Source organism: Teleopsis dalmanni, chromosome 1 (genome assembly GCF_002237135.1).
Source record: "Teleopsis dalmanni isolate 2A chromosome 1, ASM223713v2, whole genome shotgun sequence".
Taxonomy (NCBI): domain Eukaryota; kingdom Metazoa; phylum Arthropoda; class Insecta; order Diptera; family Diopsidae; genus Teleopsis; species Teleopsis dalmanni.
Window position 1 is genome coordinate 68107645 of NC_051846.1, and position 17848 is coordinate 68125492.

Genomic DNA, 17848 nt, shown 5'->3' on the forward strand with positions numbered 1-17848 from the left:
TAAACTTAATATTCTGTTTAGACTAATAGGGCGACAGTCAAAACTTTTTGTAGAAAATAAAATAGTTGTTTATAACATCTTGAAACCAATCTGGACTTACGGTGAATTGAGAAAATTGCTGTGGAGACATTACAACGTTTACAGACAAATATTCTAACTATTATTGTTAACGCTCTCTAATATGTTACTAATACATAGTATATAGTCATATAGATAACTCAAAGTCTGCACAGTAAAAGAAGATATGAAATATACAGCACATTGGTAGTGTCTAATTTAAATCAACATTATTTTTTAACTAACTTTTCGTTTTTTAGCCTATTCCTTTCTGAATTGATAGTTTTCTTATCAATCTTTACTGCAGATCAATTATAATGTGATGTAGATATTAGTGTAGAAATTTCAGCAACCGTAATAATTTGGCCATCCAAAACCCTAATACTAATACTTCGAAACGCCAATTTTCTGTCTTTTATTATTTAGAAAATGATGAGTAATTAACGTTAATCAATTGATCTAAACTTTAAAAATGGGTAACCAAAAAATATATATCATCAGCAAAACTGATAGACAGTATGAAAAAAGCCAACCAATATATTATTAATATATTACATAGGGACCTTGTTTAATTATCAAAATATTATAATACGAAATTATTTAGAGTAATAAATCTTAACAAAATGGTAACTGACAATGAAAAAATTTTCTAAAAAATATTTAATGATTATTATAATAAATACATATTCCTAAAAAAGCGAAAACAAGTTTTACAATTTCTTCAAAATTCTAGAAATTTTTAGTCATTAAAAAAAGGAATCACGTGATAGAACCACCTAAGCAAATACTTAGCTACTTTCTTCTATAAAATCTTACAACATCTTACAACATTATTAAAAGTAATATTATTATGTATTGAATATTTAGTAGACGATGATGAAGAATAATTTCTGCTCTATTTGACAGAGCACATAAATTCTATTATTGACAAAGCAAGGATTTACGTTCGATGAATACTTTGCATTTTTCAACTCAAAATTTATTGCTATTCCTCAAGTCTTATAGTACAGACTGTACCAGCAAACAACGAACCTTATAGGTACTATGTCTGCCCAACAAAAGTATAGTTCGGACTATGCCTTTTGAATTTTCATATTTTTTCTATAGCTTTAATGTAAATAGTTGAAACCCAGAAGTATGAAATGGATATTATCTCATAGTCCCATATACACAAGATTAGAAACAGCCATTGATTTATAAAAGTCGTTTGAATAGATTACGTTCACAAATTCCATTATTCAAAACTCACTTCCATTATACATAAATCATGTCGTGAGAATGGATGAAGACGCTCCGGCGAAAAAGGTGTTTGAAGCAGTAGTTGGCGGAAGAAGACGTAGAGGTAGACCGTGTTTCCGGTGGAATGATCAAGTTGAGGGAGCACTAACTGCACGCAGCAGAGGCGCCTGGGGAGACATGCTGCGTCAGGCCGAAACTCGGTAACGGGTTGTTATGGCGACATTAGTAAGTAAGTAAGTAAGTAAGTCTGTGTTGAATTACCCAAACTGTTAACTTTATGTGATTAAGATTTTATATAACTTTAGTTTAATTCAAGAAACTTATAACCATATTGGTTCCAACAATAATATCTCCGTCTGCTTACAGCCATATTATTAATTGTACACATTTCTGTTACATGATTTTTAATCAAATGAAAAAGGAATAAGCTGAGTTTAAATCTTCTAATCTGATAAATGATGACCAGTAGATACCGTTTGATTATAATTTACTTCCTTTGTCTAGTTAAAGAACTAACAATCGAAATAATAAAATGCGGTACTTCCATACACCCAACTTCATAACCAATAATAGAAAAGCCATCAAGCTTGTTTAGATAATTGATGATTATTGGATTCGATTAAGAAATTTTCCATATAGCTTTAACTATTATACGTCAAGATATAGCTGGAATAACACTTCCTCAAAACCAGTAAAGAGGTCACTATTAAATATGTGAAGAGAATCATTTTTAATTTATTTATATCAATTTTAAACTTAAATTTTGGCAAAACAAAATGAAAAATTATTTTTTTAATTTATTATTTATTTTATTTTTTATTAGTTTTAAAAATTAATTAATAGTTTTTTGTTAGTTTACATATATAAGATGATTTTTTAGTACTCTCTTAAATATATATATAAAACATATTAGTGTTATATATTAGCATATTATACATAGTATCTTTATTTTATGTATATACATCCAAATTAGTAGTTTAATTAGTTTTTTTTTGTAATCATTTTAAAAGCCCATATATATATATATATATATATATATATATATATATATATATATATATATATGTATATATATAAATATATACATATGTTATGAAATACTATATTATAAATGTGTTTAAAGAAGTATGTATGTTCAAGATTATAAGGCAGATGATGCAGTCTAAAATAAATTCTAAAATTGAAATTTTTTGCTATTCGCTACAAAATTGCTTTTAGTTATATTTTGATAATGTTAAATAATTCATATTTTTTATTAAAAATTAATATTCTAAATATATTAAAAGAACAGAAATTCATGAATAAAATATGCTACTTAGTCTAGATACTATAATTTTTTTTTTTTTAATTACTTGAATAAATTTCAAATACGCGAAATATTTGTTTCTAAAAAATAAAAACATAATTTTTAATTATGTAACTAAATTTTTATTTTATTTAATTTTTATTTAGATATATATATCTTTATATGTATATATCTACATTAATGCAAAAGCAAAAACCAAAACTTATGATCTTTTCGAAAATTATTGTTTTTAATTAATATAAAGTTTTTTTATAAAATTTAAGATAACATATATTTTTATTAGATACCTTTTTTATCCAAAAATTAAATAAAATCAAAATAATATACGTACATCAATAAAAATTCCTTTAAATTTTATTAATCTTATATCGAATCGAATGTATCGATGCGTATACTCAAATTTACAAATATAACTAATTACTTATAATAAAAATGAAATCATAATTATAAATTAATATAATAAAATTAAAAAATAAACAAATTCAAAATAGGCAATAAAATAACTGAATACTTATTTTATAAATATTATATATTATTACATTAATATATGTAATATATTATATTAATTTATATATATTTTGTAAATTCTACAAAATTTATTTAGTATTGATAAGTTAATATAAGTGACAAAAAGAAAACAAGTAAATAATATAATTAATTATTAAGTAATTTAATTAATCAAATTAATTAATTTAATTAATTAATAGTAGAATAGAAGTGCGCCATGAAAACTTTTTAAATTATTATATGATTTTTAGAAATTTTTTATTAGTGATTACTATTTCATTGCTATTAATAGTACTATTATATATAATTAATTGTGTGTACTGAAATTTTATTTTTATACCTACTCTAAAATACCTACTCATCGATTTATTTTCTTATACGTCTAATTTATTTAAGGCTAAAGAGTTACTTTTATAAAATGAAAGAACCACTATGGATGGATGCTGTTATTATTAATTTAAAGTATATCAGCGCCTTTTTGATTATATTCTACATAATAAAAAATAATAATAAATAAGTAATGAACTGTTAAATTACATAAACGAACGAAGTAGTAGTTGTTTTAAAATAAATATATAGTATTAAAATAAATCTATTTTGTCTTAACAAAAATTAAACCAATTAAAATTTACTATTTATATGTACACAAATAGTTAAAAAAATTTATTGTTTACTAATACGTACATATTTTTTTCATTTTCTTTATTTTTTTAAAATATATATTTTCAGATTTGAACAATTTCTTCGCTAAATCAAATATTAAGAAACTGGTTTGGATACTAATATAAAGAAAGCTACATTGATACCTTCATCCGAGTAACCGTACGTTACTTAATTCTTTATTAAGTTTTTTTTTACTGCTGAATGCTGAAGATTTGACATCCTACAGAGATATTATTTTCCTAACCATCTGGGTCTCCAGCTTTAAATTTAAAAGTTGGAGTTTTGAGCTTACCACAAATAAATGGTAAGCATTTTGACTATAGACATACTTTGACAAACTAAATATACTCACAACTTTTCTCTTTTCAATTTCTTCTTATCTTTTTGCACTATTTTATTAAATATGTAATAACCAAAAGTAAATAAGTACAATCAATATATGTAAAATATGGTAATAAAAATACAAATTTTAATCATTCAAAAAAAAAAATTGGTGTTACTTTATAAAAAAAATACGGACACTTTAATTTATATTATAAAAATAATTATTATAATTTAATTTATACATTTATTTCATTCATTTCAATTTATTTGCTTTGGTTTATATTAATTCATTAATTTAAATTAATTTATTTTATATATATATATAAATAATATACATTATTTGCTTTTTTATTTTTTTTTTACTTTTAAAATTTAGTTCAATGTGTTATTCGATAGTTTCTTTTAGTTTTAATCTTAAGGTTGGTTGTTATTATTGTTTGAATATTGGGTTATAGAATTCTATAGTATTAATTTAACATGTTTAATTTAATTTATATATTTGTTTCATAATTTGATATCCAGACCTGCCGTCGCCAGTGAGCTGACTGAAGCTCCGTCACCTTCATGGGCTTATATGCAACTCAGTGGGTGGACACCCATGCCTTCAGTAAATCGCCAGTGTATTCAAACACATCTACCGGTGTATATGAAATTCGAAAACAAATTATAAAATAATACAATTACAATTACAAATCAATACACAACAACAAAAAACAACTATAACTAGAATTTAGCAAGTAGCCCATCTCTCCGTGCTCATGTAAACGGATCGATCGCATTAAGATGGTTCCGCCCTATAAAATGATCCTATGCTCTACTGGGAGAAAAGGACTGTAGAGATCCCACTATAACGCAAACACACCAAGCGGCACCGCTGAAGCCAGAACACAGTGATGGCTAGTCACCGGAAATGTGTATATGCAATAGATGTAAAAACTTAAAACTTAATAAACATAAATTGATGGCATAAGCTACTCCCATGCTATAACCTAACTTATTAGACGTAGAAAGAAATTATATGTATTTAAAAACATAATATTAATTCTTATTTTTAAAGTGTATTATTATTATTGCGATTTATAAATTTATTTAATGAATACATTTTTAACTTAATATTAAGTTAAGAATTCTTACAGTATGATGAAAATTCTTTTACTTAGGATTTTTATTTTTATGAAATATTTAATATTACGTTTACCTATGATAATTATTTCTTAGAATGCTATTTAATTATTTTGTGTACGTTATTATAAATTTATTAAAGCTTCTGTTTGTTCTAAATATATGCTAACGTTATATCTAAATTATTTTTTCAATTATAATTATTAAATAATTTTTATTATCGCTTGAATTTTTTCTTGTTAAAAGGAATTTTTTATGCAAAAAATAATGGGCTGATTTTTCTACAATTTCTTTGAAATTTAAATTTATAATTTCTGAATAATTTATTAATATTCTTAAAAACTTTCTTATATTACTAATTTACCTACTTCACTTAGTTTATAAGTATAATTTAAGTATTTAAATTTAAAACTGATCAAGAAATAAAATTATAAAATAAATAAAATCTATTAGCCGCATTATTTGTTATTGTTTGGCTTATTTATTCAATATTATTAATTTTTTAATTTTTAATTAGTTATAAATATTATGGTATAATTCGAAATTATAAATAGTATATAATTAAATGTGTTTACGGACTTCATACAGAATATCTTTTTTATACATTTTTATATCGTTTTGTATATTTATAGATAGTTTTATTATTTCTTTTAATTTATAAGAATTAAATATTGTAAATATTTTGAAGATATAATTCATATATATGATTGCTATAAAGAAACTTAAAATATTTTTGAATTATTGTATCAAATAAGCAATATTTACTATTTATTAAAGTTTAAATCACTAAATTTATTATGTATATTTAATTGTTTTTGAAAAATAATCATGATCTTTTAAATAAATAAATATAAATAAATATTTTTAATACTTAACAAGTAAAAATTTTTATACATAGATAAATATATGTAAAATACTTTAATTTCAATAATTTTTCATAATTGTTTAAATGAATTTTAATTTCAAAACTTAAATATTATATGATTTGTTGTAATACAAATTTAAAAAAAAAAATTTCAATATAATATATTTGTATAAAAAAAAAATTAATTCGTTTATCATATTGCAATTAAAAACAAAAATTTAAGAAACGATGTTACTTTTAATTGTATTATAATTATTATTATTTTCATACTTATTTAAATAATATTTAATAATACAAATAATATTTAACTTAACTCATTACAAAATATAAATTAAAAATTATAAAGCCAGTAGATCGTAAAAATGATCAAATACATATTTATAAGAAAAAATGACATTTTTCAAATAAAAATTATTTAAATAATTAATTATATAATAAAAACACGAAGTAAAAAAAATTAGTGCAGGAAAATGTGAAAAAAACAAAATACTTAAAGAACAGAAAGTTCTTCATATTTAATATTTTTATTTTAATAATTTATAATGATGTCCCTATCATAGAGTTTTTATAAAATTAAAATAAATAATTTTAACCTTTTAATTCGAAACAAATTACTTTACTTTTAATGCATAATTTTTAATAAGTAAAATAAAAAAGTTCTTCACTACTATGAATTACTATATAGAACTTAATAAAAATTTAAATTAAATATATATATATTTTATTTTAAACTTAACCTTTCAGCACATTAAAAGCATTAAAATTTAGAATCACATATATTCTTAAAATTGTTTTATTCTTATATATGCGTAATATTAAAATAAGCGCATTGTGTAGACAATTAAAGGTTACTAAATTTGATTCTAAATTTTTTTTATTTTTAAAATAAAATTTTTAATTTCTAAATAATTTTTCTAAAAAGTTAATAAATGTCAATTTATATAATCTTGTGATGAGAACATAAATTTATATACTAGATATATATATATACTTTTAATTTAAATGTAATAAATTTAACAATAAATAAGAATTATAAAAAACATTTAATAACTGACAAAAAAGAAAAATTTTTAATGTTTTTGTAGTACTTTGTAGTACTTTTTTTTATAAAAGTACCAAAGTTACAAAGATTTTTGACTTCTTCAGCAGAGTGAGATGTTATAAAAACTAAAGAACTAATTTTATTTTAAAAAGTACAAAAAAGGCCTCTAAATTAATAATTGAAAATTTATTATAACGATCTCTTCATTTATTACTGTTGTTTTCAAATAAATATTACTTAATTACTGCAACCAATATTATAATATTATATATATTACTTAATTACTGCAATTAATGCATATAAAGTATAATTTAAATATATTTATTTTCAAATTCATTCAGTAAAATAAAAACAACTCATATATACACTCATCATACGACTTTATTAAAAATATAAAAACAAAATCAATACAATTAAAAATTTAGTCGAACAAAATTATACAATTTAATAAATACATTTAATATATATTTTAAATAAATACGTCAATATAGAAAATAATAATTTTACATAAATAAATATGACTAAAAACATTTTAGTATATATGCTACGTTGTATAAATACATCGGAATATATTTAATTTAATTATCATATATGCAATTATATTATTATATTTTTTCATGCTCGTTAATATATAAAATTTTATTTATTTGATGACTAAAATATTAAATCGATTAGTGATTAGTTTTAATTATTCGAAATTATTTTTATTAATAAATTATATTATAGATTCTACTATCTTTTTTATAAAAACCTGCTTTAGAAACTCATTATGTTCTAGTATCTTTGTATATGCATATCATTTGTATTTATAATTAATTTGCTAGTTTTTGAATTCACGTACATATTAAATACAATTTTTTATTAATAGCAGCAATTTATTTTTATGCTCAAAATAATTCGTTTGTAATATATTAGGTTTTTTAATATTGCTCTGCTTTACTAATTTAATCGTTAAAAACAATTTATATTTCTAAATTTTAGATAACAATAACTAATTAAACATTTGCGTAGAATTATCGAGCAAATTTACTTATTTTAATTGAATTTGACTCCGTTTGCAACTTTAGATATATTTTCGTCGTCGAGAAATATGCTCGCGTGTGTATCCGTGTAAATATATAAATTTGAATAAAATTGTTGATATATATAAATTTAAAAAATTATTCTATATAGTTTAGTATATATTTATTATATTTTTTAGTAATTGCATTTTTCTGTTATACATAAATTTGTTTCTACATATTATTTGATTTTTATATATTTTAATTTATTTTTTCGAATAGACTTAATGTAATTATTTTGTTAATATAACCTTTTACAATTTCTTTAAATTTATTTATAATATCATATATAATAATTTTATTAAATTATTTAGTTTCTTTGACATTAAGCTTATTTTAATCTAAATGTTTATACATATCCTCGAGTTGTGGTTTAAAGTAACTTTTCAACTGTGGGCGTTTTGATTTGAATGTTGGTGTTAGCAGTCCATTTTGTACCGAAAATAGATCGGGATGCAGATAAATATCTTTCACCTATAACGAAGTTAATTATTATTTTAGAATTTAAATATTTATGTTATACAAAACCTGTTCAAAGGATTTTAAGCCACTTCGTTTTCCCCAATTTAACATATCGTTCATAATCAATTCCTTAACATTGTGATTATTGCATAAAACTGATAGTGTACCGCGTACATTATTATCTATAGCCCATTGCTTCAATACATCGACATCAGGCACGACAACAGCAATAATGCAGCTCTAATATTAATTTAAAAATTTCATTAATAAAAAAATTTTATAGCCCATTTCGATTTATTTTAAGATTTTTATACCTTCAGACTTTCACCATATACATAAACTTGATTTACATATTGACTTAATGTGTAAATATTTTCGATTTTTTCTGGTACGATATATTCTCCTTGACTTAGTTTGAAAATATGCTTACGCCTATCAATTATACGCAATGTGCCATTTGGTAGCCATTTACCGATATCGCCAGTATGATGCCAACCTTCAGTATCAATGGCCTCAGCAGTTTTTTCTGGATCTTTGTAGTATCTTATATATTAGAAAAAAAAATTACATTAGAGTTAGAATATAATTTACATGTGTATCTATAGCATAAGCAGTGTAATCACTGTTCATATATTTTATAAATATAAGCCGTGTGCGAGTTCGAGTAAATTGAAATTTCCAAGGGATTTATTGCACTCCACTTATGTAAATATTTCTTTATTTATTTATTGCACTTATATATTATTTTTGGTTAAAAGCTTTCGAATTTATTTATTCATTTATTAAACATCTTATAAAATTTTCACAATGGTAATACCTAATTTACCTAATTTTTAACTAATTCAACCTACTCGAAATTCTGGTAAATACCAACATTCGCTGCCATACCGACATAATTTACTATTTCCCTCAATTTACCATCAACTTACTCGAACGCGCACACGGCGATAGTATATACATATGTATATGTAAAATATCTCTATCTACTTATGCCATCCGGTTCTTTTAGTTCTGTAATATTTAAATGTATTTATGTAGTTATATAGATTTGTGATTCCTTTCACAAAATAATTTATTTTAAGGTTTTTGAGAAAATATCTAATAGTACTAAATTACTCCATTTATTAATTTTAAGCAATGCAGAGTTTATTTTTAAGAACATGCACTTAAGTCGTAAGCTTAACTGTGCTGCATGATGCTGCTGTAGAATGTTAATATGATGCTCAACTAAAAAAATGGTGTAAAATGGAGTATACAATTCTCATCCGCTTTAAATAATATATTCAATTTTATTTGTTAGTTTGTAAGTTAGAATGTAAGATAGTATATTGAAAGGGTTTCTCTCATAGCACTTCATTAAATACATAAATAAATAAATTATGTCATATATAAATGAACGCCATAGATAATAAATATAATTAAAGTTAATAAAAAATAAAATGATGTGTCCTTAGATAATTAATGGTAGTGATTGTTTTCCTATGCGAGGTCTTCTGAGCTGAATGCTACGATAATGTAAACAACAGATTATAAAACAAAGCTGCAAAAAATATTTGCAGTTTAAATAAATGGGAATTATTAAATAAATCAAATAGCAGAATGGGTTTTGGAATGGCTACATAATTTGCAGGAAAATTTGAGTGTTCAGTAAGACTCAAAATATGGAAATTTCGTAAATATTTACTACTACTTAGATATCCACCAAAACATCAAAGATCTTAATTAGTTTTCTAAATGGTATAAGCGTAGTTCAATACATGTTCTGCAGAAATCTGTAAAATTATCTTATAAAAAATTAAATTTCACTAGGGGAATATACGCATATCAGCTAAATAACAGCTATTTTCAAATCTGAATATTAGTTATAAAATTGTCATCTACGGAGTTAATATTGCAAATTTAAAGTGTGCTTGTTTGTATTATATGGTAACTATAAAACATAAACTAAAGAATTAAGTAATTCTATCAATAATCTTAGGCTTATTATAAAAACGTTTATATATAAAATCTTATTCATTTAATTTAAGAACTAATTGACGTCAAAACGATTCAATATAGTCAATGTCGAAATAAATTATATACTCACCCATGAAATACATTGGACCCACGAACACAAACTTCTCCGGTATTTTGATTAGCGAAATATTCCATTTCTGGAACATCCACAAGCTAAACGCAATAAAAAAATTATAAACAAAAAAATAACAAATAACATTAAAACTTTACCTTAATTGCATTACAAGATACAGGTGGACCCACATGATCAGGCACGTAATCACCCTGTACGGTTAATGTTATAGCTCCTGTACACTCTGTTTGACCATAACCTTCAAAAACAAGGCAGCCAAGAGCACAACGCATAAATGTTAAAACATTTCCAGCCAAAGGAGCTGAAGCGACAACCATCAAACGTAAATTGCCTCCAAAAGCTAATTAATAAATTTAATTACTATTAGCAAAACTAAAATATAAAATAGTTAATCAAATTAACGATACCTAAATGTACTTTTTTAAAAACTAGCTTATCCCAACAGCCATTTCTTCGAAGAATACCCCGTGCGATTTCCTTTTGTTTAGCCTTCATTGCCATATTGAAGAGGGCACGTTTGATTGATGACGCAGAGATTTCATTTTGTATTTTGTCATAAACGCGATTTAGCAGGCGGGGAACGGTTGGCATAACAGTTGGTTTCAGCATTTTCAAATCATTGGTCAATTCTTTAATGTTACCAGAATAGAATCCAACACAGCCACCTACGTAATACATGCCATTCTCACAGCAGCGTTCAAACATGTGCGCTAAAGGCAGGTACGATATCATTACATCACTAGCACGTATACGATGCTCACCTTTATTTATTAAAAAAAATATTAACATAAATAACATAATATAATTTATTATATATATTTTATTACATACCCATTTGTAATATAACGGCACATACGCCAGCCACAATATTACCATGCGTAAGCATGACACCCTTAGGGTTTCCAGTAGTACCTGAAGTATAACACACGGTACACAAATCTTCTGCATTTGGCGGCAATTCGGGATGAGTACCTTTAGCACCCAATTTTTCTACATCAATAAATGATAACACTTGTATGCCATGACTCCTGGCACGATCTAGTGTTGACTGACGTATGGGCTTAATAGCTACCATGATTTTTAGTGTTCGTGGTGCCTTTTCAAGCAACATAATTGCCTTAGGATCGTCTTCTACAACGACAATTGACATTTCTGTTTGACGTATTATAAAAGCACATGCATCTGGTCCAAGTGTATCGTAAAGTGGTACTACAACTAGGGAATAGCAATAACAACCTTGCTCGTACAATATCCATTCCGGTCGATTTTGTGAATATATGCCAATTAGTTGTTTGGGTCGAGCACCCAAAGCTAACATTCCCGCACCAAAATTTTTGGCTCGTAACAAAGCTTCATCATAATTTATCCACTATAATTTTTTATTTTATTCATAATATTGCATATATATAATAAAAATTTTACTTACTTGATATGGCGATGTCAGAGTTTCACGCCAACCCAAGCAGGGTCCGTTGTTCGACACGTAGGCACCTTCACGAAATGTTTGATACAGGGTACGCACATTTTCTGTGATGTAACTGACAAATTTGCCATTTTTGGATTCTTTATAAAATTTAGATACGTGTATTTGTTCAGGACCCTAAAAATATGAAATTTAATGCAAGAAAATAGGGTTCTGTTAGTGGATCATGAAAAATGTAAGTATAAAATTCTTTAGTTATGAGAAAATATGGCAGGTTGTACCATGCATTTTTTTTTTTTTTGATTTCTATTATGTTTAACTAAAAATAAGGATTTATTTCTTAAATACAAAACTTTTTTATGATTCATAGAAACAACTGATGTCATTTGTTATAAACCACATAACAGATGAGGCCAAAAGATAGCTTAGGAAAATAAGAATCTGTATTATTTAAGTCATATTCAAGTCACACTTTACAAAATTCCAACTTTAAAGCGATTTCAATAAGTGTGATACGATCATACTTAATCTAATTCTTCATACATTTTTCATTGGGTGATTGAGATATTATCTTTACTTCTTTTAGCGAATTATCTTGTATGGCTAATATTGACTTGAAGTGCATTCACGCCTTTGTGCGATGAGTTCGATGCTTGAGCGAATGGATTAAATAAAATTTTGTATAAAACAATAACAATAATTTTAAGCCAAAACAGAACACTCGAAAATATTTCAGGAAAAATATAGAATGTAAACACAGTAAGTAACCAATCAAGATAAACATTCCCTTTAAAAAATTATGGATAATTAAACTTAATTTTTTAAATTAAGATTAAGAGTTAAATGAAATTAAGAATTAAATTTGAATAATAGGAATTTCTAAATCGCTTCATTAAGAGCAGGGCTGTCCAAAGTACGACCCGCGGCTAACGTTTTTGCGGCTCGTGACATGTTTTTAATCTACTACAATTACGCAAATTTTCAATTAAGTTAATTTAAATTAATAAATTTATGAAACTCACTGCTTCTTGGGTGAGGAAATTAAAAAAAATTCCATATTATTTAGTTATTAAATATTTTTAATAAAAAGTAACCAAAACAATTAATTTTAAATAAAATTTTTTTTGAAACCTTAACAATTAATTAGCCTTAAATTAATTAAATTTAATAATTAATTGAGTATTTAAAATAAAAAAACCTAACACTTCTTCTAAAGAAATCCTATTTATGGGGTATCTTTGTGATATATGCACTTTATTTCCATTGAGAAATTTATGAGCTTACGATATCAACTACTGATATTTTTTTAAAACTCTTAAAAAAGGTTTTTAAGAATCTTAAGAGTAAGCAAGGAGTATGCTAGTGATCTGTACAATAAATCAGAGTAAAATCCGCAAAGATCGTTACTTAAAAATCCAAGTCTTTATGTATTTATGTATTTATCTATTTATAATGCTTGGCAGTAATACTGCGTTGTTCATAATGCTTGTATTACTGAAGTTAATAAATGAACAGACTTGCTATGTTTGCGGAAGTGATCTCATTTCTATAGATAACTGCGTTTTTTTTTTAACCAAACAATAGATTAAAGTAGATTAAGGTCTGATTGGTCTTTGAATATCTGAATAATAATTAATTTACATGTCAATTCACCTACCATACAGGAAAAGTAATTACTAATAATATTATTGAATATTTTATTTTTTTAGTTTAGTATTTTATATCTTATTACAAAACATCTATTTCGAACTAGAAAGGGTAATAATAGTAACGAAATTTTTAAATCTGAAACAAATTTGTAATCAAGTGAATTAATGGGCTCTTTCAGATATCGTCAAATATTATTTAAAATAGTAAAACTGTGCGTATATATGTGCATATAATTTTGGCACTGCAATTGTTAAGAAACCCGTTTTGTGTTCACAGAAAACTAACGACTAACTTTTTCTCCATTGCAGTTCTAATGCCAGTAATTATAACTAAACGCATAAACCACAGCTATATAAATTAGCTCAATCATTGTGACAAAAATTTGGATACATTTGAAAATTTCTTTTCTATATATAAGTATAGCATTGCATTATTTCCTATGTATATGTATAAATTTATGATATATATATCTAAAAAATATGAAATTCTAAAATAGCATTATATATATATATATATATTATTTATATTATTTTATGTAGATATTACTGTAATACATGTTATTTGTAAGCAATTATATTGATTAATAATCTTTGGTTTGTTAGTTGTTAAAGTTTGATCGTTTACTATAGGTATAACATAGTTTGTAACTACAGTAGTTATATATAGTTGTATAGTTAGTAACTATATGTATAGTTCGTTACATTGAAGAAAAATAATATCTAACCAATTAAGGTAATTCAACAAAATGTACAAGTTCACAAATGAGCCTTATATGCATATAGTATATCTCTTTATATAAAAATAAACTAGTAAATATGAAAAATAAAATTTTAAATATATAGGTAAGTGTTATAGACAAATATTATATCGAGTTATTTAGGGTTGTAGAAACCACTTCCTTTTTTAAAATTATATAATATCTTTATTTCATTTTTAATGTTTTTTGCAGAAATCGTTACTAAATGAATTAAGTACATTTTATGTTTCGTAGACTGATTCATACAGCGATATATTACCTTGCACTAAAATATATATTGGTACTAGATTAATGTATTTTTATATGAACAGATGGACAGAAAGCAAACATTTATAACTAAAAAGAAAACAATAAAAACTAAAATTATTTAAAAAACTATTAAAAATAAACATTAAACTTTTAAAACTGTTCTGAACGCCACATAAAAATGCTCGTTAATTGCCCATAAATATGAGTGTTTATAAGTTATGACTAACATCAGACATATTACGTAGATATAACATAACAAACATATCAGATATTTAAAATGTATATATATATATATGTCTACGCGTAACATTACATATTAAGAATCTCTAAATGTTTAGAAAAATTGAGTGATGGTAATTGAATACTAATAATGCCATTATTATCACCTATGGTGATAAGTATAATTAAACTGTTATGAACAACAAATTACACATTAAAATAGTTTGGATTTTATTTTGATAAAATATTTTATATTATACAGGGTATATCCATTATATCGCTGATTAATTCTTTAGTTAATTTCGTAACAATTTTAAATTTATGTGTAAATACATGAATGAATACATTTTTCATATTTACTAAGATACAGGGTATCACAGAAAAGTGTGCACAAAAAAGCATGCCTTTTAATAGTGGATTTTAAAAAAAAAAGTTGCTTTAAAAATTAGCGCATGATAGAAAGGTTTATGTTCCTAAAAAATTAAAATTTGTAGTTAAGATTTTTGCTAATAGCAATCCATATCCATATAACTGTGAACCAATATAACTTCTAACACTATTTAAGTTAAAAAAAATACCAAAAAAGACGGAAGATATTTAGACAAACCATTTTAAAGTTGTTAAAGAATTGATAACTGTTTTTACACTCTGTATCTCAGTAAAAAATTTTTATTTATAGATTTTTCGTTTTTGGAACCAAGAAATTTAAACAGATTTCTATTTTTATTTGTTGAAGCAAGAAAGCAATTCTAAAGCTTACAGAAATTGTACAGAAAATTCCCTATATAATATATCAATATCAAGATACATATTAGTAGATATATTAATTATAGAAGCAACTTTTTTTTTGTTCCCCGAAGATCATATATTGGAATATAATTTTAATGGACCATACTATTAGGTGCTTTAAATTAATGACCTATTAGTTCATTCAATAATTAATATATTTATAATTTATGTATACATGTTACATATCTTTTATATGCAGTAGACATTTTATTTATCGACTTTTTTTTTATTTTTTTTATTTAACAATATATCTCTATTGAACCACACTTTTTTAAAGCCTAACAATAAATTAGTCTTAATAAGTCTTAAAAGTGAAAAATAGCACATTACAAATTATTTTATATATACATACTACAGTGAGATAAATTACAAAATAAATTATAATTTATTTTAAGGGGCCTCTGAATAAGTCGCCATGGCTTATTTACCAGATATCGATTGAACAAAAATTAATAAATCTAAGTGTAGATGAGCCTATTGGTTTTGTAATCAACAAATTTCATATACTAATTGACACAAGAAGGTGTTTAAACCTCGACATGTAGTGTAGTAAAAAAATTTGCTGAATATATCTGAGAACATTTAAATCCATTATTAAATCGTCAAACCAGGAAATTGAAGTCGGATTGAATTATCAGTCACAGAACTTAATCCCTCGTTAAATTGGACATTCTTAAAATTGGGTATTCTTCTATTGTTTCATTATTATTTTTTTTATATATTTATTTTTATATTTATATCAACTTAGAGGCTTTCTGTTTTGAGGATCTTGGCGAACTGTAAAAATAGCAATTTGAGCTTCACCAATGGTTCTAAATGGTTATATCCCCTGAATTTTTAATTATACGGTAACATAATGGGATTGTAGACCTAAGTGAATCCCTGGGGATCGCCGGCATAACCTAATCTAAGCATATATTTATATTAGTATTTACTCATATTTCTTTTTTTTCTTTCTAAGTGGATCCCTTGAAATCGCCGGTATAACCTAATCTAACGTTACATTTATATTAATATTTACTCATATTTATTTATTTTCTTTCTAAGTGGACCCCTTGATATCGCCGGTATAACCTAATCCAACCTTATATTTATATTAATACGAGGGCGGTTTGATAAGTCAGTGACTTTTGAATAAAACAAATTTTTTTCGGCAAATAAACATTTTATTTTTCTATATAATCATTTTTTAGCTCGATGCATTTAGTCCAGCGTTTTTCTAATTTTCATATTCCCAATAAATAATAGGTTTTTTCAAAGCTCTCAAAATACGCGTTTGTTTCGGTAATGACGTCTTCATTCGACTCAAATCTCTAACCGCCCAGCCAATTGAACGACTTAGCTTGCTCAAAATTAAAAAGTTGTCCACTGGTAGATTACAGCGGACGGCAGCATTGTTGCATTTGGAATAACTGGGCGGGAAATTGACTTATCAAACCACCTCATATTTATTTATAATCATATTTATTGGTATTTTTTCTATTCATTTTGTACTAAGTTAAATATTATTAATTCGGATAGGTACTTGAAATATTAAATGAAAATTTTCATTTAAATAATAATTTTTTCAATTGTTTTCACAACAAAAATATCTTATGCTTACAAAAATAGTTTAATACAAGACACGAGTCCATTAAAAAAATCAATAAAAATTAGAAAAATATTTATTAGTTTTTTTTTTTAAAAAACATTTGTCTTATTAAATATAATAGCTGACTAAAGTTAGATATATAAATTCTATCTCTGAAGTCATTCATTTCAATCATTTTTTTTGTGGTATCAAAATTTTTGCGGTATAGCAAAATTCTTATACTTGTATTAGCTTTCTTTTTCATACTGATGAAAAGAATAATGTTCGTGTAGTTTTTAATTGTTTTAGTTTTTGAAATTTAATTTAATTTTAAACTAAAACTTTTTTCAACACTTCCCACACTACAAAGCAAACGAAAGAGAGTATAGATTGTGAATTTTAATATTCAACAAGTGTTGATTGGAATTTTAAGTGATCAAAGTAAGTGTTTCTT

General features: G+C 24.4%; 1 protein-coding gene across 4 annotated transcripts in view; it reads right to left on the bottom strand.

Annotated features, from left to right (window-relative positions):
• Positions 1 to 8474: 8474 nt before the first annotated feature.
• Positions 8475 to 17848, bottom strand: part of LOC119668583 (long-chain-fatty-acid--CoA ligase 5) — a 32465-nt gene continuing 23091 nt past the window's right edge. For all 4 annotated transcript variants that reach the window (XM_038078137.1, XM_038078138.1, XM_038078140.1 and 1 more), the window contains 8 exons: positions 12164 to 12337; positions 11569 to 12106; positions 11145 to 11498; positions 10875 to 11077; positions 10735 to 10817; positions 8963 to 9191; positions 8715 to 8888; positions 8475 to 8660 (listed from right to left, as the gene is read on the bottom strand). In XM_038078137.1, coding sequence (XP_037934065.1) covers positions 8523 to 8660; positions 8715 to 8888; positions 8963 to 9191; positions 10735 to 10817; positions 10875 to 11077; positions 11145 to 11498; positions 11569 to 12106; positions 12164 to 12337 — 1893 coding nt within the window. In that variant the 3' untranslated portion in view covers positions 8475 to 8522. The remainder of the gene's footprint in view (positions 8661 to 8714; positions 8889 to 8962; positions 9192 to 10734; positions 10818 to 10874; positions 11078 to 11144; positions 11499 to 11568; positions 12107 to 12163; positions 12338 to 17848) is intronic.